This window comes from Oreochromis niloticus, linkage group LG14 (genome assembly GCF_001858045.2).
Source record: "Oreochromis niloticus isolate F11D_XX linkage group LG14, O_niloticus_UMD_NMBU, whole genome shotgun sequence".
Lineage (NCBI taxonomy): Eukaryota > Metazoa > Chordata > Actinopteri > Cichliformes > Cichlidae > Oreochromis > Oreochromis niloticus.
In genome coordinates this window covers 1,715,754-1,738,477 of record NC_031979.2, presented here as the reverse complement: position 1 = coordinate 1,738,477, position 22,724 = coordinate 1,715,754, and the positions used below count along the sequence as shown (strand labels likewise).

Below are 22,724 nucleotides of genomic sequence, written 5' to 3'. Positions count from 1 at the left end.
AAAATTCCTGCACTGTTATCTTCTTTAACACCACAAGCCAAGACAGTGCAAAGTAGCGTCCTGAACACTACTCCCACAGAGGTCGATTATTTTCCTAATAGTTTTACATCTTCACTGCGTATAGCGCTTGATATTGCAGCTCCTCTGAGAAAGAAAGCCTGAAATCAGAAGTAATTGACTCCCTGGTATAAGTCTCAAATGTATACCTTAGGAAATGGTGTCTTACTAATTTAAAAAACATAGCTTGTTGTTCTTTTTAAAAGAAAAAAGCCCTCCATAAAGCTAGATCATCAGTCCTCTTCATACATTAAGGTTAATTATGAAGTTCAAAAGGATTCTGTGCTAGGACCATTTCTCTTTACATTATACATGCCTCCCTGGGGTAGGCATTTTTGACCAGGATATGTCCTTCAATGCACATATAAAAAAACAAAAAACAAAACATGGAGGACTGATTTCTTCCATTTGTACAATATCTCTAAAGTTAGAAACAACCTGTCTCAGAGTGATACTGAAAATAGGGCTGCACGATTAATCGTTAGAAAATCGCGATCTCGATTCATACTTATGTGCGATCTCATTTCCAAATGACAACGATTTTTAAAAAAAAAAAAGAAAAGAAAAAAAAAAGACAACGACGATTGTACCGCATTTTGATCCGGGACGTAATCTGCATGAAAACAAGCGCTCACTCTTCCTGCTCAACAAATGACAAGGGCGGAGCCTTATACCACGTGATACAGAAGCTGTGCCGTGTGATGCTCAAATTGGCAGGGAAAAAACAATGGAGAACACGTCAGGGATGACGAGAAAGTGACAGGAGAAAATCCATCCCGGTCAACCACCCAAACATCAACAACGGGAACCTTATACAGCGCTTCCCTATACACGTCGAACTCCCGCAGGCACAAAGAAATTACAGAGGCTATTACTTATCACCTGACCAAAGATATGGCTCCTATCAACACTGTGCAAAACGAGGGATTTAGGAAAATGATCAACACCCTAGACAAACGCTACACAGCGCCGTCCCGCAACTATTTTTCTATTGTTGCACTACCTGCTCTATACACGCACTGTCGAGCAACGGTGGAGACGGAATTTCAAGCAGTACAACATTTTGCGGCAACCACAAAATGTGAGGCATTTATTGTTTTTATGTTTATTTATTGTTTTTATGTTCAGTTTCAACTGTTATGAAGTTGATGTGCAGTTAATAAGTGCAATAAATATTTATATTGGAAAAGAAAATCGTGAGAGAATCGTGATCTCAAATCTAAGCAAAAAAAATCGTGATTCTCATTTTATGCAAAATCGTGCAGCCCTAACTGAAAAGCTAGTTCATCGTCCTCCCTTCACCCCCAACCAGTAGCAGTAGATGATCCACCCCTCCCTGAGCCTGATTCCGCCAGACTTTTCATCCTATAAAAGGGAGTTTTTCCTTCCGACTGTTGCAAAAGCGCTTGATCATAGAGGCTCATCTGACTGTTGGGGTTTTTCCTCTGTATTATTCTAGCATATTTACCTTAACATATAGCACCTTGAGGCAAATGTTGTGATTTGGCACTATATAAATAAAGCTGGATTAAATTAAATTGAATTGAATTGAACAGGGTCGGAAGTCACCTACTCACCTTTTCAATGTCGTCTTCATCCACATCCAGTACAGTCCCGTCATGCTCCATTTTGATTCTTACCTTGCCCTCTGGCAGAGAGCCAGCTTCTGTCCTTACCACGGTGGCTGGCCAGAGATAAGACAGTAAACACTTTAGTTTTTGCCTGACTGAAGTGCTCAACTCTACTGATCTCTATATCTTAAGTGGCTAATTAAAAAGAATAACAAAAGGAAAAATGCATGACTTTGCCATCTAAAACTCCAAAGAGCAGTTTACCCAGAACGCCACCAGTTTTCCCGTCCGCTGATCTGTTTTGTTTTTTTATGTACATGTGTGGACTTTTTTATTTCCATTTTAAAGACTTTATCATCTGATAAAGTTAATTTTTTATAGCTAATTAACACATTTAATCCCAATGAAATGAAAAACACTTCACAGCTAGGAGGTTCTAAAAATTTAATTTCAAATATGCAAATATGTAGAATGTATATGCTGAGCTGCTGCAAACAGATCGGGATAAGAACAACACACTTGCCTCAGTGCAAACTGAAAATTATTGCTCAGTGAAGCCAACAAAACCACATCACCACCACCACTCCAGTCCGCTAATCCATAGGCAATTTTCATGACTTCAACATAATGTTGCAAAAGCAGGTTGACAGCCCCCAAACATCTACAGCAGGGGTGTCAAACTCATTTTATATCGTGGAACACATTCAGCCCACTTTGACCTTAACTCACCATTCTGTCAGTGTAACAGTTTTTCTACATAATAAAGAAAAAACTGCTGTGACAAAGAAAAAAAATCAGTCAGTAAAACTCTGAGACAGCATGGCTCTGTACTACATGCACACATTTTTCCATTTCTGCCATTCAAAGACACTGTGTACGTAGTTTATTTTATGTAGAGTAGAGCTGGGCGATAGAACGATAACGATATGTATTGCGAAATAACTTTTTCTCGATAGAAAAATTAAACTATTGCGATAGGCCTCATCTCCCTTGTCCTCTTAAAAAAAAAAAAAAGAACAGCCAATCCAAATTAAGTAGCGCAGAGCCGAACCAATCACAGCCGCAGAGTCACGTCACGTGACTTGTTACGTACAGCACAAGTGCCAATGCGCACATGTGTATTTGTTTTTGCAGCCGGGCTGCCTGGGTAATGAAGGAAATGAGATGCCGACTAGAGAAAAATCAACCGACAGCGTGAGCGAAGGTTACCGAAAAGAAAACCGATGATGGTTCCAATGCCGGAGAGCTTGTCGAACGGAAGGGCCACAGAAGTTCCGTAGCGTGGAGGTATTTCGGCTATTTCAAGTCTGACAAAAAACAGAGTAAATTAAACTGTAAATTGTGCCGAAAGCAAGTCTGGAAATACAATAAAGCGGTGCATGCTCAATCTCTGACTGAAAGCGCTAATTCGTCATTCGGCTTTTGTCAGACTAAAGTAACTGTTAAAACTGTTTGAAAAGCTAAGCTATACAACAAGGAGAGATTGAGAATTTCCTTTTAGTTCTCACTTTATTTGATATTGACAAAAGTTAGTCAATTTTGTCTGTTCTTCTGTAAAATGAACTAAGATTTACTTTTAGAATTAAAATTTTGTTTCTAAGTGGAATTGACAATTTAGTGGTCTGTTTTGTTTGTTCTATTTTGAAACTTAAACGCTTTAGCGGCTGCCTTTTGTGTAGTTTGCAGTATTTGCCTTTATTTATCTGAAACTGAAGTCTCATGTTCCTTAAGTACATCTACCCTATTGAACTTATTATGGGAAATAAATATTTAAATCAAAACAAGCTGCAGATTATTTCACATTTTACTTGTGAGCAACGGCACATTTAAATCTTACAAATATAGTTATTTGGCTTATATCGTGATATATATCGTTATCGCCTGAAATGAAAAAAACATATCGTGATATGAAAAAATCTTATATCGCCCAGCTCTACTGTAGAGTTAAATACTGAACTGTAAATTTAGTCTTCTTCAAGGTAGCAAATTTTTCAGTGTTTTTTATTTAGTGTAAAAGCCTTATTTTCATGGATTTGATACTACTAGGGAGAATATGAGGTTTAAAGCCTGGACACCTTTTGTCCTGTGCAATGGAAAGATTTGATAAATTCTGCACTCAGCTTTGCAGTCTCCAGTATCATTGAAATGCAGCCAGATGCTGCTTATTTTATGTTTTTGCTCCTTTTTTTCAGTTTTTCCTCTCTGTGTACCTTGCCTGTGCCACTACACTTGCTGTCTTCAGAACGTCTTCCCCCCTTCCTTCTTTCACAAAATGGTATGATCCCAGTCTGTCTTTGCATGTGATTGACTGCTTGATGTGCCAGTCAAAGTAAAGTCTGCCCCTGCCCTGCCTGCATGGATTCTCAGCACAGCTGAAGATTCACCTCCCACATACTGTGGCGTGTCCAGCGGGGTGGCCTGGGGGGCACACCCCAGGTGCCACCCCGAAGCTAAAACAATAAAATTCAATGAAATATCAAATGTACGATTATGTTTTCACAGTGAAGCTCAGATATCCGAGTGTAAGTGAATGCAGCATCGGCTTCTGCTATGAGCATCACATTAGCAAAGGTAGGAGAGCCAAGCACGAAAGACGGCACCGCAGAAAACAGTTTTTCGGCGAAAGATTAACAGGTTAACATAGCTGGACTGGCCATCGAGCATACCAGGCATTTGCCCGGTGGGCTGATGACTTTTTTTTTTTTTTTTTTTTTTTTTTGTAACGGCATGAGCAATGAGAGGTGGTGGTTTGGCCAGATGCTGGTCGATGTGTAAAAATAACTCAGTTGTTTGGTGGTCGCTATGGCGGAGCTTCCACAGAGGCCAGCAGGTGGATGAGGGAAGGGGAGGCAGGAGGAGGAGAGACCCGAGGCAGCCGCCGGTCCGAGTGTCAGGTGAACTGAACTTCAGGTAAGAAGTTATGACCTGCAGTCTATCTGGGTCAGATATAAACCAAGTTTAGGTGGAGTTTATTTTTGTTGTCCTGACTTTTTACAGTCAGTTACAATAACTCATACTGCGTGCTAGCCAGCATGACGGAGTTTCTATACAGCTGGGTGGGTGCTGTGATGTTACTGATAGTGAATTTTATTTTATTCATAAGGTTAGTTAGTAGAGTTGCCAACGGCTCCTAAAAAAAATGGAATGCTCCCTCATTCAGAGAAAATATTATGGGTTTCGTATTGAGCTGAGAAGAGACGCAGTTTGTCCCGGACTTTAGCTATAATGAAAAACACACAAAGCTGGAGTTATTCTGTCTTTATGCTGCACAGCTGCCTCGTCTTCTCTCATTCTCTCCCCTCCCTCTTCTGTTGCTACTTCAATCATGAAACTGATCAATGATCAGCTGATCGGCTTTTCTCTCTTGTTTATCGCCCACTTTGTGCCAGAAAGAGGAAACCAGCGGATGTCGCGCTAAACAATAGCAGCACCTTTAAGCTTGATCAGCTGTTGTTAGAATTTATTTAATATTAATTTCTAGGATCAGCTGATGTTTGCTGGAGCCACAGCTGTAAAAGCTGCTGGTCATGATGGTTTGTATATCTGGTGAGAGGGAAACATGAAGATGAAACCAGGAGATGTCCTTACTGAATCATCAGAGCTGAACAGGTGATGGAGAAACAGGTTTACCTTTTAGGTGACATGAATGAGTTGAAGGGAAGTTATGAACTGTTTCTGAGAGACAAATAACACCAGGATCCTTTTCTATGTAGCTGACAGCTGGTAACTGTGCAGGGGCGGGTCTAGCAAAGTTTTGCCAGGGGGCCGGGTAGGGCATTAACAGGGAAAGGGGGGCACAAAGAAATACTTTTCTTTCTTATTCTCATTTAAAATATCTAGCTTTTGTTAAATAATTATCTGAATCTTGCGAACAAAGTTTTTATCTGACGTAAAATGTATAGAAATCATACATATACCAAAAAGACAGTGTACATCGCTGTCACAACAACGTTTGTTTTCATTCAAAGGCTTTATGGCTTTAATACCTGGTGGGCCGGTCTCTGGTCAAAATGCCCAATTTTTTGTCCCAGTCCAGCCCTGCAGGTTAATACTGGCAGTGTCACCATGCCAGCTGACTGTATTTCATCATCAGCCAGTGTTGTTCTTTATACATCAGTATTACCAAAGTTTACCATAAGGCACCATAGAAAGTATTTACTTGCTTTCGGGTTTCATTCAAATGTTAGTCTTTTCATTTGTTTCCCCACTTTTTTCCTGTTTCAAAATCAAACACCAGTTTGTAAGAAGATTATCTTCTTTTTTTAATAGGCAGATAAAGTTTTGCATTGGCTAATTTGCCAATTGTATGTTAAAAATGTTCACATTTTAATATTCAAAAATGTTTTTGCCCAAAACATATGTGCACTATATGTCAGTAAAAATACTATGCAAATATTGCTGTCCTTGAATGCTGAGTAAACACTGACAAAGCACTGATTGTATCTCTTGTACTTTATCAACGCAGTATCTAAAAACTTTGCACTTTGTTAAAACCTCATTCTAATAAGAGTCAAAAGCTAATTCAGTTATTAGGTTTACAGGGTTATTTAATTATGGTTAACGGTTGATAGAATTTTTTTTAACATTATCTGCCAATTACATCTGCCACCCTTCTCCAAATCTGTGCCCCTACCTGGCCCCCCCCCAACAAAAATTTTCTAGACACACCACTGCCCACATACGACAGGTCATTAATAACTGACACATGAAATTATCTTGTGGGCCGAATATATTTTTATTGCAGGCTAGATGTGGCCCATGGGCCACATGTTTCACACCCCTGATCTAGAGCATTCAGAAACTTAGGGTAAATCTCAATCACCCCAGATTTCATGCAGTCAGAGAGTTATTTAACTCCATCAGTGACAGCCACAAGGATGTGAGAGATGTCTCCTTCGTTTCCAGCTTCTTCTTCCACTACAGGAGGCATTTAAAGGGGATTCAGGAGATACTTAAGTAATTTAAGTACTCTTTTTACCATCCAACGACACAGTTAGGTCCATAACTATTTGGACAGAGACAACTTTTTTCTAATTTTGGATAAGATTGCATAAAAATGTGAGGAACTAGAGCATTTTTAACACAATCCCTTATTTCAGGGGCTCTAAAGTAACTGGACAAATTAAATTAATGCAAAATAACAAATTTTTTGCAGTAAAATATTACGTACACATCTCATGTATTTTAAATGGTAGATACATTAAAACACACATTTAGTAACAAGTAACTATGTAGCTTTTTATAAAAGACCAACAAAAGGCAATGGAATGGGGAAAAATGTGATGCCACTGTAAGAACATTTTTAAAAAGATAAGCCAGCCTCACCCAGGGAAAAGCCATCCTTGTGGACAAGCCATACTTTATCTGATTCATACCAGGCCTGCTCTGCTGCAATCTGTTCCTCAGTCTTCACCTGAAAAGGACAAAGGTCAGAATTACAGGACAGCAGGAGAAATTATACCTGTGGACCACTCACAGCAACATGTGTTTTTTAAACCATTATAATTTCCAGTGAGATATCAGTACATGCTGAAGGATGCAAATAAAGCTTTTCAAAATAATGATCATGTGATTGACTGATCAGGGTTGTGTGAAGAATGTGTGAGGACATTTGCGATTGTCAAACAGGAATTCAATAGCAACCCCTGGTATCTAAAATGCCAGAGAGTCGCTTGGTTCAGCCCAATATTCATAACAACATGAAAGAACACAAACACATAGGGAACCAAGAATGAAAGTGTAAAACAAAATAAACTGGAAACGAGCAAAAAAAAAACAACAACAAAAAAAAACCTATTTCTATTGATGACTTCTTAAATGTTACTACATTTTAACAGGAAACATGAATAGGAAACACTGCACTTTGCAAGCAAGAGCACAAGGCAGCACAACACAAGGGATGAGCTGGTGATTTTGTCACACTCAGGCATAGTGCAGTCCACACCTGGGATTGCTTAGCTGCAGCATGAGATGCTTGGAGAGCAATAAGATCCTCTTCTACTGATCCCTGGTGATTTTGCCAGCATGAGAAGGTTAAAGGTCACAGTTATACATATGCAATATATGTTAAATCAGACAGACATATACAAACAAATACACAGATAAAATGAAACATAATCTGCACAGCTGTAGACAATGTCACTGCAGCAGATGCTCTACATAAAAGTAAAAAAAAAAAAAAAACACTATCAAGACCCGATCCATTTACCCATTACCAATTTCATAATCCTACATCACCTTGTTCTCAAGTTATCGCATTCACAGAAAACTTACTCTGACCTTTAGGTTGAGATCACTGAGATTCAACCTCATCCAAGATTTTTTGTTGATGCACCTATGCTATCAATTTGAAAATCCTAGATTAATTCCTTCTTGAGTTATCGCATTCGCAAGATTTTTAGAAAACTTGACCAGTATTCAAACTCATCTTTTTTCAATAGACACACCGATGGTGTACGTCATATTAGCTGTCTGTGGCACCTGTCTGGTAGGGGGATGACAATTCGATGGGGCAGAAAATGGAACAGAAAACTGAGAAATACCAACAGTGAAGTTCAGACTTTTTACACCGATAAACAACAAGGACATTTGATTAGTATACTAAGGCTGAGCAATAGGTTTTAGGCTACTTGCGATTTCAGCCAACCATTGATGAGAAAGCCCTGGAGTTCTGTGCTCATGACAAACTAGTGAATACACTTGTCAAACAATCTGTGCTAGAGGCTGCAAGTGACAGCGTCCTCACTGCTTCATGTATTTAAATTAACTGTATTATTGCGCTTAAAACCAAAAAATCCCAACTAGATGATTAAATATTATTTTCATAACTGGCTCTTTCATGATTGCATTTGCTAAAAAACATGTGCCAAGTAGCAACTCCCTGCCCAACCCCCCATGTGCTACACATACCACTCTGTGAATATGTTGACAATTCAGGAAATTTTTAATTTAATAACCCAACCTAATGTCCAACTATCTGCACATTATTATGTCACTTTAGCATCCCTGTATAATGTATTTGCTGCGCTCATCTTTAGAAAGACTTTATCCAGTTTAGCATGCCTGAATTGAAGGACTAACATTATATTGTAAGAAAAAAATCCTTAAAAGCCTGAAATACAACTCTGATTCCAAAAATGTTGGGATGGTGTACAATAGCAGAAGTACAGCAGAGCACAGAAAACACATCAAATGTTGAAACTGAGAAAATGTACTCTTTTAAGGAAAAAAAATGAGGTCATTTTGAACTTGATGGCAATATGTCAAAAAAAAAAAGTTGGGACGGGGTAGAGCTGGGCGATATGACCCAAAATTCATATCTCGATATTTTTTAGCTGGATGGCGATATAAGATATATATCTCGATATTTTTTTAAAGCCATAAAGTAAGAACAAAAAGAGAGTTCTTAGTCAAAGCTATGTCCCAGATGTCACACAGGCACTTTTATTAACATACAGCATAGATGTACATGAAAAAAACTACTCAAAAATAAATTATGAGCATTTATTAAATAATGATGCTCTATAAATAAAAGAAAACTATGTTGTTTTGTGCATAACAAAGAGCTCACAATTGTGCAGTCAAAATGTAAACTAAAAGACGCTGAGCATAATAACAAAGACAGATTTCACAGCTGCTCTGTTCCCAACTTCTACTGCGTGACTGACAGCCTGGAGTTTGAGATCCGCTTCGTAACCATGTCTCTGAACAGGTGCCATTTATGGTCCTGATACACACACAATACGGTAATATTACGTTGAAGCACAGTACGTATCACTCCGCGAGGCTCCAGACTACGGTAGCCGTAATGCTCCGACAATCCATCAAGCGGTGCAGCTCCGTAGCTTACCAAAGTCGAACTAAAACATTTTTTGACAGATTGCTGAGCGCCGTGTATCACATAAAACCGGTTTGCGGTCATCAAGCACAACCAGAATTCATACAAAAGGCGCGCAGTCAACTTTTGAGAAAATGAAAGGATTTCAGGCCGTGCATGGCGTTAGCGTGGCTAGCTCGTTAACACGTTGACGCCGTCCAGCCCCACGCACGGGGCGATGCGCAGTAACTCGTTAACGGAGATTTGCCGTGTCCATCTTGTCGCTGCCTGCAGGTGAAGCAATGGGGGAGGAGGGGGAGTTGTGTTCAGTGAAGGAGAGGCGAGGTCGAGTAACGTTGCATAGAGACAAAAGTGAACAAAAGAGAGGCAAACTTGCGGCTCCGCAACTATAATTATAACGTAACATAGACTATATCGATATAAAGGATATTGTCACATCTTATATCTCGTATAAAAATATATCGATATTTTTTTTTAAAAACTCGATATATCGCCCAGCTCTAGGACGGGGCAAAGGTTACCACTCTGTACAGGCTCATTCTATAAGTGTCTGGGAACTGAGGAGACGAGTTATTGGATTATTGTATTTAGTACCACTTACTTTTCCAGCCTATTGTTCAAAATGGCATGTTACACTTTTTTTTGGGGGGGGGGGGGTGTCAGTGTTGTATTGTGAAAAAGATTTGTGTTTGCATTCTTTTTAATTTACATTTTACTTGGGATTTGAAGAAAGAAAGAAAGAAAGAAAGAAAGAAAGAAAGAAAGACAGACAGAAAGAAAGAAAGATTGACATGGAATGGAGAGAGAGAGAGAGAAAGGGCTCTAACAAAACCAATGTAAGCTTATATACTAGGGCATTTAGTGGAGTTTAACTGTCAATAGCACCTTGAAGCAACTGTTGTTGTGATTTGGCACTACATAAATAAAATTCAATTCAATTTAATTCAATTCAATACTTCACATGGGGGAAATTGAGAAAATTAAAAGGATTTTGGGCCTTACATTCTCACATGTCAATTGAGTACAAATTCCAGATAGGAGCCCCAAGGGAATGCAGGTCTGTGGTACATGGAGGGTGACCTGAGCCTGCAGAGGTGCAGACACGAGCTCCTCAACAGAAGATGAAACACTGACTGCTGGCTCCAGCTAGCCACAGAGACAACCAGCAAAAGCAGTGTGAGTAAAGCATGGAGAGAAAGACAGGGAATGAGGGGAAGAACAGAGAAGACACAGTCAACATGGAAATTCAGATGAAAATATTGCAGAACATCAAAGTAACAAGAAGTGCATGAACATTTAAGTGGGAATGGAAAAGGGAAAATGGCTTTACAATGAGTAACCATGACACTGAAATAATTCCCCTATGTAATGAGAATGTAGTCAGTTCAAACAAATACAGTTATTGGCTAACTGTGAAAAGTTGGTTATATCACTCATGAAAGGGAATATCCTACAAAGCTAACTAGGGAGATTTACTTTTGAGTTTAATGTATTCCACAGGAATGTCTTGACCAGAACTCAAGTCTATAACAAAATCCACAAGTGGGTGTTTCTGTAGTGTCCACAGCTCTAGCAGCTCCAGCAAAATGACTAAATTTAAAGGTAACATAATTTGACACTGCATCAGAAGTCAAGCAATGATAAAGAACTGTGGGCCCAAATCATGTTTATCAGGGCAGTCCAATTTTCAATGTTTCCAGTAATTTTTCCATTGTTTTGAAATATAATTTTAATAGAGTACAAGTTTTTATTGTCAGGATAATGAGCAACACAGTAGTAAATGAAATTGTTGCAAAAAGAGTGTGAGAGTGGAAACATCATTCCACTCCATGACTTTCATATAGCAGTTGTCATGTCCCAGGTGAGGACAGGACAACAGATATCCTACTAATGATGATCAATGTGATAAATAGTGATGTATGCTAACAGCTTTGGTGAAGTTACTATTAAATTAGAAATGAAGAGGAACATTTCTGAAATGTTAAAAAAGATTACAGCACGAGAAAAAACATGGGCAGCAGAACTAGCTCAGAATCAGCTCTTTTTTCCCCCAACACTGCTGACAGACTTGGTGTCCATTGCTTAACTTAACCTGACCTTTTGCAACACAGATCGTTATAACTGCAAAAGTGCATTTGAAGGTTAATTAACATTTTATCAAAGATACAGAATTCAATATGAACAGGAGAGATAAAAAACTGTCTCACTGTCTTTAGGAGAATATTTTCTATTAGCTGTCACATTAGTGGTGTTTACCTTACCAAAGTGACTGAGTGGGTAGGGTGTGGAGATGCAAGACTATGTAACATTAGACCAGTTAATCACAACAAAAGTTGCCTCATAGTTATTTGGTGATAAATAAATTAAACAGAATTTAACTGAATAACTTTAGCAGCTTTCAGAGAGCAACTTCACTTGGCTTAACTTGGTTTGTGAAAAATGTTCACCACAGCAACTTTCTCCATGTTCCTTTTTACTTTTTCAATTAACATTAATTAATTAATTCATAATAATAAGCATTCTTTTTTTTCTAAAAACTAAGCTGTTTCATGACTTTAAATCAACCGTTTCAGCTATTCTGAATTCCCTTTGGTGAAACTGTTTTTCTCTTTAATACCCTGACTCAATGACACCACTGGCAAAGCAGTAAATAACAATCAACGGGAGCACCTCTTGAAGCATCTCTATGCTTATTTTTGGAAACTTGCACCGGTGGCACAGCCAGGCTGAAGACATGATTGTGTGAGTTTTTATAGCCATTTCAATGAGATATCAGTGCAGACGATCACAGGGCTTCAGACTATAAAGAAGGAGATATTGCAACAGCTTGAGAGATGATACTTTCTCGAGAAAACTCTACTATGATTTACTTCTATTTTGTACTCCTATGCCAGCACTGATGTAAATCTAGAGGTAACACCTGGCACTTACGAAATAATGACAGCAATAATGGGCTCTTTACTTTTTTGCTACAGGGTTAACCGTCCCTTACTTTACATGGCATGAAAGTTTTCACCACCAGTTGCTTCATACCAGCACACTGTGTTATTGCCACATGCACAAATCTGAAGTGTAAAAAGAGCCACCCCTTTACGTCGGTGGTTTAACTTGCCTAATCGTCAAACTGCTTTAGACCATGGGGGAAGTCAATACTGCTGGTTAGATTTTTTGATGTGTACATGTACAAACACGGAAAACTCAAAGGCAATATTATCTGGTTATTTACAGGGACACCAAAGATCTTCATCAGGCGTCGCTGAGCTTCCTCAGTTGGACTGACTGGTGCCTCCTACAGGTCAAAGCACCAAAATACTGAATCTGAGCACACTGACACAGATGAAGCAAAGCCCACAATTAGACACAGACAGAAATGTCCTCAGCAGATGGATATGTATTTTAGTTATGTTTAGTCATCTTTAAAAAATAAATAAGTACATCAGACATCCTCATTGACTTCACTCATGTTTTCCACAGGAGACTCAAACACATACAATGACTGTATCAACAGCATAAGCAGTTTGGGTTAGCCTGGAATCCATTTCAAAAACACCATGTTTAGTAGTTCTGTAGTAGCACTACATAAGTAGTAGTAGTAGTATATAAGTAGCTTCTGCTTCAAACAGCACGTATGCTTTAAAAAAAAAACTGTGTAAAAACAGTGTGACAGAGTAACACAGTGTATTACTAAAATTGGCAGTACACAATCTGGAACAAACCAAACAGAATGTGTGAAAAAATTAAGAGCGCTAAAGAGAAAATAAAGAGAGAAACAGGCAGCAGACCAGTTAGTGTACTTGTCTGTGGGAGCATCTTTTTCGAATATGATGTTTTTTCTTTTTGTTGCTTTTCCACAAAGCAGCAGTGCAAACAAGGCTTATTATCAAAGGTTAAAAACTAAAACTGTCCTCCTTGTTCATTGACAATAGACTTAACCACAAAAATGACTCAAGAGTCAAAAACCTCAAAACTAACAAGCGTACTTAAAACCATAGGAGTTTACATAGCAAACCCAGCATTCTGTAGAAATGACTAAGCTGTGGACGTACACAACTTTGTGGTTTAATGATTACAAGAATGAGAAATACTGGTTGGATATAATAATATTTCCAAATATAACACCACCTGTTGCTAAGCTGATTAGAAGCAGGGTATTCATAAAAGAGCCCATGTTGAATGCCCAAAAACAAAAGGTGTAAAGAAAACGACCTACAGTTTTTCAATATAAAATGTCAAACAATTAAACATATGTACATTAAGTCAATTGACTAATTATTCAAAGTGACTTCATCATCTACTGGCAATTAGCTCAAGAGACTCCAAGTTAACCTTTTTCCTTGTGTGTTGCAATATCTTCTGCTCATTTGTCTTCCACAGCTTTTTAAAAGTGGCTGAGTCTAGCCACTGTGAACACTAACGTTACACATAAATGTGGTGCAAACACTATTAGCAAACACTACAGTGCTCTTTCACTCCAAACATGCATTTTAAATGCTATGCACCCAACATCAACAACACCATGTCCCAAAAGTCAAGACGACATGCCAAGTGTTAAACTGTACCTCTTTTTGACTAACAGTAGGTTGCTGGATAGAAACAATTCCTGTAGGCGTAGAAGACAGTGGACCAACTCTGGGCAGGGGAGGATTAGGGCTCACAGAGGTTGATGCAGTGAAACATGATTGGGGTTCAGGTATAAAGTCAGGAGATGAGATGAAGCCCATAACTGGTGTGAGAGATAAAGGTCGGGAATGAGGAGATTTGGAAGAATCTGAACCTGAGCCCACAGTTGCTTTGTTAGCAGGGTTAACAGAAACCAGAGAAGATGTGATTTCCTTTGTAACTGGAGAAGAACTGCTGGATTTGTGTTTAACATCCTGCAACTCTGGCTTGGCTTTATCTTCATTCTGCTCCTTTTTTGTCTCCTTCAAGTCAAGTTTTTCATCCATCTTCTCACTTATCTTGTCTAACTCCATTTTTTCTGGTCGGTTATCCTGAAATATTCTTGGAAGGCACTCCCTTGTTCTGCCTCTGATCATAAGGCTTGTTAAGCCCCTTGAAATATCATCTTTGTCTTCTGTTTTGATGACATCATGTTTAAAAGAGAATCCTGGCATCACTTGGGTTTGGGACACTGAGGTTGCTGCTGCTGCTACTTTGATTGTGTCAGTAGCAGGCTTGCCTACTTCTGTAACTTTGTCAGATTTCTGTGCTGGTACAATGTTCTCATCTTCTGAGGGTAAAACCTTCCTCACAACACGACGAACAACCTTTACTACTTTCTTACGTGTGTAACCCTGGTCATCTGTGGTAGCCATTTGGTTGGTGCTTGTGCCTGGAAGGCTGATGATACCACTGGCAGTACCATTGACTGTGCTTTTTCCCACCACGCAATTTTGTTCTTGCTCACTTAAATCTGGTTCAAGCTTCTGAGGAATTTGTGGAGGTTCAGGACTTTTAAGTTGTGCCGCCGTCTTTGATGGTGGCTCAGGACTTTTGAAGTGCCCTTGGACTTTTATGGGTGTCCTGACTTTTGGTGGGGAAGGACTCCTGATCCGGGCAACTGACTCTGCAGTAGGACTTTTTGCCCTCAATAAACCCCTGCCAGGATCTAGAGCTGGTACTGACTTGGCTCGGCCAGGAATCCCATCATTGTCTGACTACTCATAGAGGAAAAAAAAGGAATTACAAGAATGCAGACAAGTAATGAAAATCCAAGCATTATGTCTTATTCTGTCAAAGAATAAAAATGTTGGAGACTAGTAACAGAGAAGAACAGATATTCCTATAACCCTATAACGCAATACTGGAACTTCCAATGACTTTGAATTTAACCTAGAAATCCAATGCCTAGAAACGGCTACCAACCAGAATATCGCTAAGAAATCAAAGGCTTTCAGGACAGGTTGAGCAAACATCACAGTTCCATTTTGCTAGACATGGTACTAATTTTAACACTAAAAGGGTGTAAAACAACATGTAATCAACCCAAAGGTTACAAGGTTAGCATCCCCCATCAGGTCCAAAGGTCTATCTCTAATGACATATTTGCTCTCCTGGAACAAGACATCTAGCCGTCCACCTTTTGGTGAAGGTTTTGGGAGAGTGCTAGTTGCCAACTATCAGCTAAAGCATGTTAGCATGATTAATCCAGTACACTACAGGGATTTAACTAGTATTGAATGAGTTAAAACTAAAACTTTGTGGCATTTAAGTTAAAATATATGCTGATGCGAATTTGAGTATTCCAGTTATTATATATTAGGGAAGAGCTAAGCCTAGATGTTTAGATAATGATAATAATTAAGAAGGTTTTCAACTGCAATGTGTGTCAAGCATCATGAAAGAGCAGAGGCACTGGTGGTCTGACCCCCAGCTATTGAAACTACCACTAGGGGCATGGAACATCACTTGTCTGTTGGAAAAGAAGCCTGAGTACATGGGGTTGAGAGATACTAGGTAGATGTAGTCGAGTTTGTCTCAACACACAGTGTGGGCTCTTGAACTAGTCTTCTGGAGACTGAGGGTGGCTGGAAAGTACTTAGATGTAGAAAAAAGTGTGTCTATGGAGTGCTTTGAGTGCTGAAGTAGAGTAGAAAAGCACTATATGAGAACCAGTCCATTTACCATTTACGCTGTTCCAATTTAAATTTGCCGTGGTGAGGCTGAGAGCAGGGGTCAGAATACTTGTATCCCACAATTCGGTGCATGTAAGTTAGGGTTTTGTTCCTGGTCAACACCTGGTCGGTGTTGGGGAAAGTGTCCTGACTATCACTGCCCTTTATGTACCAAACAAGTTTTCAAAATACACAGCTTTCTGGAGTCATTAGGTGGGGTATTAGAAAGTGTAGCATGAAGGTGCATGTCTTGAACACTGGATGAGCTCTTATCCTCTTGAGGATGTTCAAGAGAGATGTTTTCTGGAGATGTTTATGGACAGAATTTGTAGGCATAGCCAAGTGGTGGTATACCTCCAATTTAGTGGTCTCAGGATCTTGTATCTTTCTGCGGATGATAAGATTTTCTGTCGACTTCATCAGGGGTGGCCTGATGAAACACTTTTAAGTCTGAGGCCATGGTTTTCAAAAGGGTGGAGTATACCCTCCAGTTGTTGACCCAAGTATAGTTTTTTAAGTCTCTTAGGGACATGTTCACAAGCGAGGGGAAGGGGAAACGGACAGGCTGATCTGGGCCACAATCGCAGTGATACAGACAGTGAACTGGTCTGTTCTGGTGACAAGAAACCAAAGCTGACTGACCAGTAGATCTACGTTAGCTCTACATCCCTACACTCACCTATGGCCACAAGCGCTAGGTAATAACTGAAAGAATGAGATTATGTATACACTCAGAGTAGAGCCATTTTACATCAAAAGGAGCCAGCTGAAGTGATTTGGGCATCTCACTAGGATGGTTACTAGGCACCTCTTGAGTGAGGTTTTCCAGACATGCCATGTCTGTCACAGTCAGTGACAGATTAAAGTCAAAGTAGCTATTTATGGAAAAAAAAAAATTAATTACAAATCTGCAGCATTTCTGTGTTTTACACTGTTTTGAACATTCTATACTTTTGCAAAGGTTCTTCGATTTTCATAGTGTTATTACAACTAACTAATGCAACAACAAAACTTTCAATATATATTTTTTTAAATGTGTTTATTTCTTTTCTCACTTTTTTATTCACTAATTAATTTTTTTAACTAATCTTCAATTGTAGTTTAAATAATTCAGAAATATTTACATTTGCTTTAAAATTTATTGCCACAAATATTTCAGAAATAGTGTTGTAAAAAAAACATTTTGTTTTTAAATATATTAGCAGATTTAACCTAAAAAACAACAAAGAAATAGATGATGGCAATACATACAGGGTATCTGCCACAAAATGTGTCATCCTAACACTTCAACATGAAATATAATACAAAGACCATGCTAAAACACTGGATTTTAAATGTTAAGAACCAAGATGATTCTAACATGAGAGCCAGAAACTCTAATTAATACCATTCTTTACTTACACTTTTGTTTGCTGGCTTGTTCTCTTCTTTAATCTAAATGTGTTGAACAGGAAACCAGATCAAAATCTTATAGCTTAGATTCATTGCACACCATGCAAATTTCAAAACATGCACATATTCTGAGAGCCATCTTTTGCATGAAAATATTTTTATTTCAGTGCAATATAATGTGCAATAATGTGCTGTAAAAATTGTCTTACTATTTCAAGAGCTGAAACTGATGCACTTAACTAACGCAATTTAAATGCAGTAAGTATAACATAAAATAAGTGAAAGCCATTAAAATCTGAAGTGGGGTGCCACACCAAATGCCACACAAATCCAAACATACAGATGTTAGTACACCATGGTAGTCCCATCACACTAATGTGCTCTACTAAACATCTAAACAAGACTTCCCTTTTGTTCCCAGAATGAAAAACGAGATGAAAATGCCATGTTGGCTGATCTGCTGTCATGGACTGTGATGGATGAGATGAAAGCAGGTGAAGGAGGCGGAGGAAAGCTAGGAAAGGAAGATTACACATAGTTAAGAAGAAACTTCTTCACACACCAGGACGCACTGAATTTTCAGTGTAAGTAAAGTTTTGTTTTTAATGGCAAAGCACTGAGAAAAACAAAGAATGAGCACAAAATTAGAGCTTATTCTAAGAAATGTAAACATATTTTGTAAAAACAACTATACAAAATCAAAAGTAACTCATCCTACACAAGTAGGATGATAAATAACTAATCTTGATAAAAGTTTCCATAAGCATTGCCAAGGACATTGTGAGTGCCAACATCTATGTGGTGTATACAAATATTTTATACAAATCCCACAATCATATACATTTGTACATTTGACAGTTAAATTGAGCACTGTGTCATAATATAAAATAGAACATCAAATTAAAATGGTGTATCACAATGTCACGTACCATAGTACTATACTACTATAATGATTGCAACATACACAGCAGGTATAAATAAGTACTGACTATGTCACTAATCAAGGTGCTATTGATATGAAATTATCACCAGATGTTGGTAACGACCCATCCAAACTATTATTATATAGTATTGAACACATCAAGAAAGAGAGCTGCAAAAAGGCATTAAAATTCATTGGTAATTAGAAAGCAATCCTGCCATTTCGTGCAAATTAATATCAGCTGGTTCAGTCTCAAATGATGGCCTATGAAAACCAAGGTGTCACACAAGAAACTTTTCATGATTGTAAAACCAATGAGCTCTCGCAAGACCTTCACAATCTTATTGTTTCCAAACATACGATTGGCACTATTCCAGTGAGCACTGTTGGGGCTAAGGTTGGGCGATATGTAAATATTTTCCAACTGACAATCGTCAGTCCAATAACTAATGACAGGTGATATATTCACGTACACGCAGACTTTTTGATGGGCAGAGCAATGTAATCATCCACGGACTGATTTGCGCGTTTAAAACACAGAAGAAGTCCAAACATGGACGAACTAATTGTCAAAATGCACACTGGAGGAGAAGGTGCAGATAGAAATGGACTGTTATCTCAGCAAGGGGGTCGTAGACGGAGAAGACGATCTGCTTGCTTGGTGGAAAATGCATGAAAAACGTTTCCATAAACCATAAACCACCATAAACTGGCCATGGCCAGGTGTTCCCCACAAGATTTCAGACAGAGGTTGAAAGGAATTATTAGAAGGGTTATCCAAGAGCCAAAGATCACTTGTGGTCAGATTCCATTGCTCAAGAAAAAGCATGCTGAAACACGTTTAAAATCTACTAAACAATATTTCATCAAGCCTGTGAAATACTGGGAGAATATGGTTTGGAGCAAAACTGAATCTTTGGATGACATAATGCAACCATTTTTGGAGGTCAAAAGGCACTGCAGATCACCCCAAAAACACTATACCATCAGTGAAGAACAGTGAAGTTTAGAGGTGAGAACATCACAGCTTCATTCATCCTGTATAATTTATAGACATTGTGACATTCACATTGATTCACAATCTATCGTAACATTATTTTCATTTTATCTGAAAATAATTTTTCATATCTGCCACAAGCTGATAAGTTTCCATTCTTTCCAAGAAAACATACATATAAAGTAAGTTAACTGGGACCACTTACCGACCAACACCTGAGCAGAAAAATGTGGACAACACAACAAGAACCAAGGAAGTTGTATCGTATAATGCTACTTTCAGATGGCAAAGCCCTCAAGCTGCCCCCCTTGTCCATCTCTAGCCAAAAATAGTGGCAATGGCTGTAGAGCATCAAGGCCCCATTCTTGTCATATATATTCAGCAGAAGAAACCACTTGTTGTAAAAAATTAGTTAGTATAAATAATTCTACCTGTAAATGAAGAAGTCCCACAACTTCTGTATTATAGTAGTCCTCAAAAAACACAGACCAAATCAGTAACTGGGTAAAGAGGAATAGATCTGAAAGACCAGCCAGAGACATACAAAGTGGAGAGTGAAACAGCAGGGCTGACAAGAGAGGGAGCACTATGATAGGCTGGCTATTCCTGATGGTGTACAGACAAGAGTTGACGGGGACAGCTGTTGTGATAGGAGGCTGCTAAAAGGTAAAAATAGGAGCCCGAGCCTTCCAGTTTTCTAGACAGCTCTGCCATTCACTCCCCCGACCATTGCCACAGTCCAATCACTTGCCACACTGCTCAACCACACATGCTGCTCTAGTTGGTATCATCTCAGCTGTGTGTGTGTGTGTGTGTGTGTGTGTGTGTGTGTGTGTGTGTGTGTGTGTGTGTGTGTGTGTCTCTAACTGCCTATTATGAAGGTCATCCCAGGCACATAGACGAGATTTTATTTGTTGCTTATTGTGGCTTTATATATGAGGCTGATGCTGCAGGTGTTACATTCACTTCAGCACATGAAGTAATTACAACAATAAAGGCTCTAATTATTTTTCATCAATGCTGCCACATGCAACTTCTCTCAGCTCTCCCGGCCGGAGACTGACAGAGCCGGCCCCAGGACAGAGACTGCGCCCCGAAACCATGAACCTTCATCTGTACCAGATAAAGGACCTTCTTAACTGAGAAGCCCAGAGAAGAGGGAAACTAGAGTACCGTGGTCTGCAGATTCGCGTGGTGGAGGACTACTACCCGGAAGTTCTAAATAGACGCACGGAGTACCCAGAAGTGATGGCCGAGCTGTATAAACACATTTCTCCTACTTTTGGCATATGTAAGGACTTTTGTTCACATTTAGGCATTACAGATTTGTCTTCTTTTCTCTTCTCCCCTGCTATCCCTCCCACTGAAGTCACGGGTAAGAGGTAAGTGGAACCAAGATCTAGGCCATTTGCTTTTTGAATTTTCCAAAGACTGCTACATTTTGCCAATGGTAGTTCACTCTTTGTAACATAGTACGCTGTTCTAAACAGCTTTTTCAGGACTTCTTGTTGTGCTTGGTTTATTTTTAGCATATTTTTTGCAATTGGTGTTTGTTATGGGAAAGATACTGCAGACTGAGCAATAATGCATTTCTTGCACTTCTCATGGATTCTGATGGGGTCTTTCTTAAAATTACTGGTCCCAGTAACAAAGGCACTTGTCGACTCAGATATCGAGGGAAACTCACGACACACCCGGCAGAACATTATGTTATTTAGCTTGTCATATTCCAGCCAGAGAAATTCTTTTGTCCATGAAACCAAAATGCTACGCTTTCTTTTTGCCTCATAGTCTGATGTGTCATAACTTTTCCGTTTTGTGGTAGGCTTTTCTTTGGCTGTCCCTTCTTCACCCTGACCCGTCTTATTTGGCTCTGCAGAACTAAAATTCCTGCGTAAAGCCATCTGCTTTTACACATGCACACACATCACGGTCAGCGATTCTCTGCCCAAACAACCTCTATCATATGTTTAAGTTTGCTGCGGGAGATTTCACTTGTCATGTTTGAATAAGTAAGCTAATGAGTGATAAGACCATGTCAGAGGAATTCCGTCACTCACCAATCAGTACGCGTGATCGCAAAGTGAAAGTGAAAGCAAAAAACAAGCGCAAATTCAAACGTGATTTCAATATGTCACATATTGACAGTGGCTCATCGATGCCAATGACATAATTACCCAGCTACATTTGCGAAAAAATGCAAAAGCATTGACATATATTTTCCTTTCCTATGATAGCCCGACGGGCAGGGCTGAGTTAGATTTTGGTAGCCCGACTGGAAAAATCGCTAGCCCTGGGATGTCGGGCTAGCGATTTTGCGAGCCCTGTGATGGTATACTCAGATTAAAAACTGTTGCTTTAAGTTTTTGAGAAATGTATTTAAGCCTGTATGTATACTTTTGAACCTGTGCAGATTACAGAAAATCCTAAATAACATCAACTTGTGCACCCAGTTTTGGTTTTTTCAAGTAATTAAAAAGGAGCGCTAGAAAATCACTCCACCACGGAAAAAAACAGTTCAAAGAAATCATTAAAAGACCAAAATTCCCATGGCAATCATTAGGGCTGTGCGATATGACCAAAATCTCATATCCTGATATAAGACATTTGTCGTCCCGACAACAATATAAATATATCACAAAAATTTTACATTTTCTGCAAATTCTGTAAATCTCGGGCAACTCGACTTGCATAAAGTGTTTTCAGGTGGGCGTCGTGTACCTGGAGTCAAGTGTTTTGACCGATGCATGAAACTACACATTTTTAGACATAAGTTAGAACGGCCGCCATTTTCTTTGTGCGTATTTATTATACGTTGTGCTGCTGGGAAAAACCTGTTCTAACGTTTGAGTCTAAGCACCTGACGGCTCTCTGTTCTCTTGGTTCAACCTCATCTTCACTGGGCATGCTGGTATTCTCTGTGCCTGCATCCACGTAGTGACTGTAAGCGCCATTTATAGCTACTTCATGTTTTTATTTTAGGTAATTTGTTTGAGAATAATGTATTTTATCATCATTTCAGTTTATTTTGAATAGTCTCAACAGAATCTTCAGCTTTATTGTGAACGGTTTATGTGGAAAATAAACAAGCGGACGGTGGAGCCACACGTTGGGTTTACCGTCGTTGTTGCTAACGACAACGCGTAAAAACAGTCGCTTGTCTGTCCGTAGTGTGGTTATTTTAAATATAAGAGAAAGAGAGAACTTTAAGCAATTAATATAGCCACTACAGTGACCATCAAAACGATGAAAAAAATATTGCCGTAAAGAGTTAATTTTGCAACACCATGAAACAAACAATAGCGTAATATGAAACGATAGACGTTTTCATATC

At 39.0% G+C, this 22,724-nt stretch overlaps 1 protein-coding gene across 11 annotated transcripts in view; it reads right to left on the bottom strand.

Annotated features, from left to right (window-relative positions):
* myo18ab (myosin XVIIIA b) overlaps positions 1–22,724 on the bottom strand; it is a 135,640-nt gene that overhangs the window by 86,047 nt on the left and 26,869 nt on the right. For 7 of the 11 annotated variants that reach the window (XM_019367496.2, XM_025898192.1, XM_025898193.1 and 4 more), the window contains 3 exons: positions 7,573–7,635; positions 6,954–7,041; positions 1,635–1,741 (listed from right to left, as the gene is read on the bottom strand). In XM_019367496.2, coding sequence (XP_019223041.1) covers positions 1,635–1,741; positions 6,954–7,041; positions 7,573–7,635 — 258 coding nt within the window. Of the gene's footprint in view, positions 1–1,634; positions 1,742–6,953; positions 7,042–7,572; positions 7,636–14,024; positions 15,123–17,480; positions 17,514–17,879; positions 17,986–22,724 lie in introns of those variants that run through there. The other 4 variants (XM_013266182.3, XM_013266186.3, XM_013266187.3 and 1 more) reach the window with 2 other exon arrangements.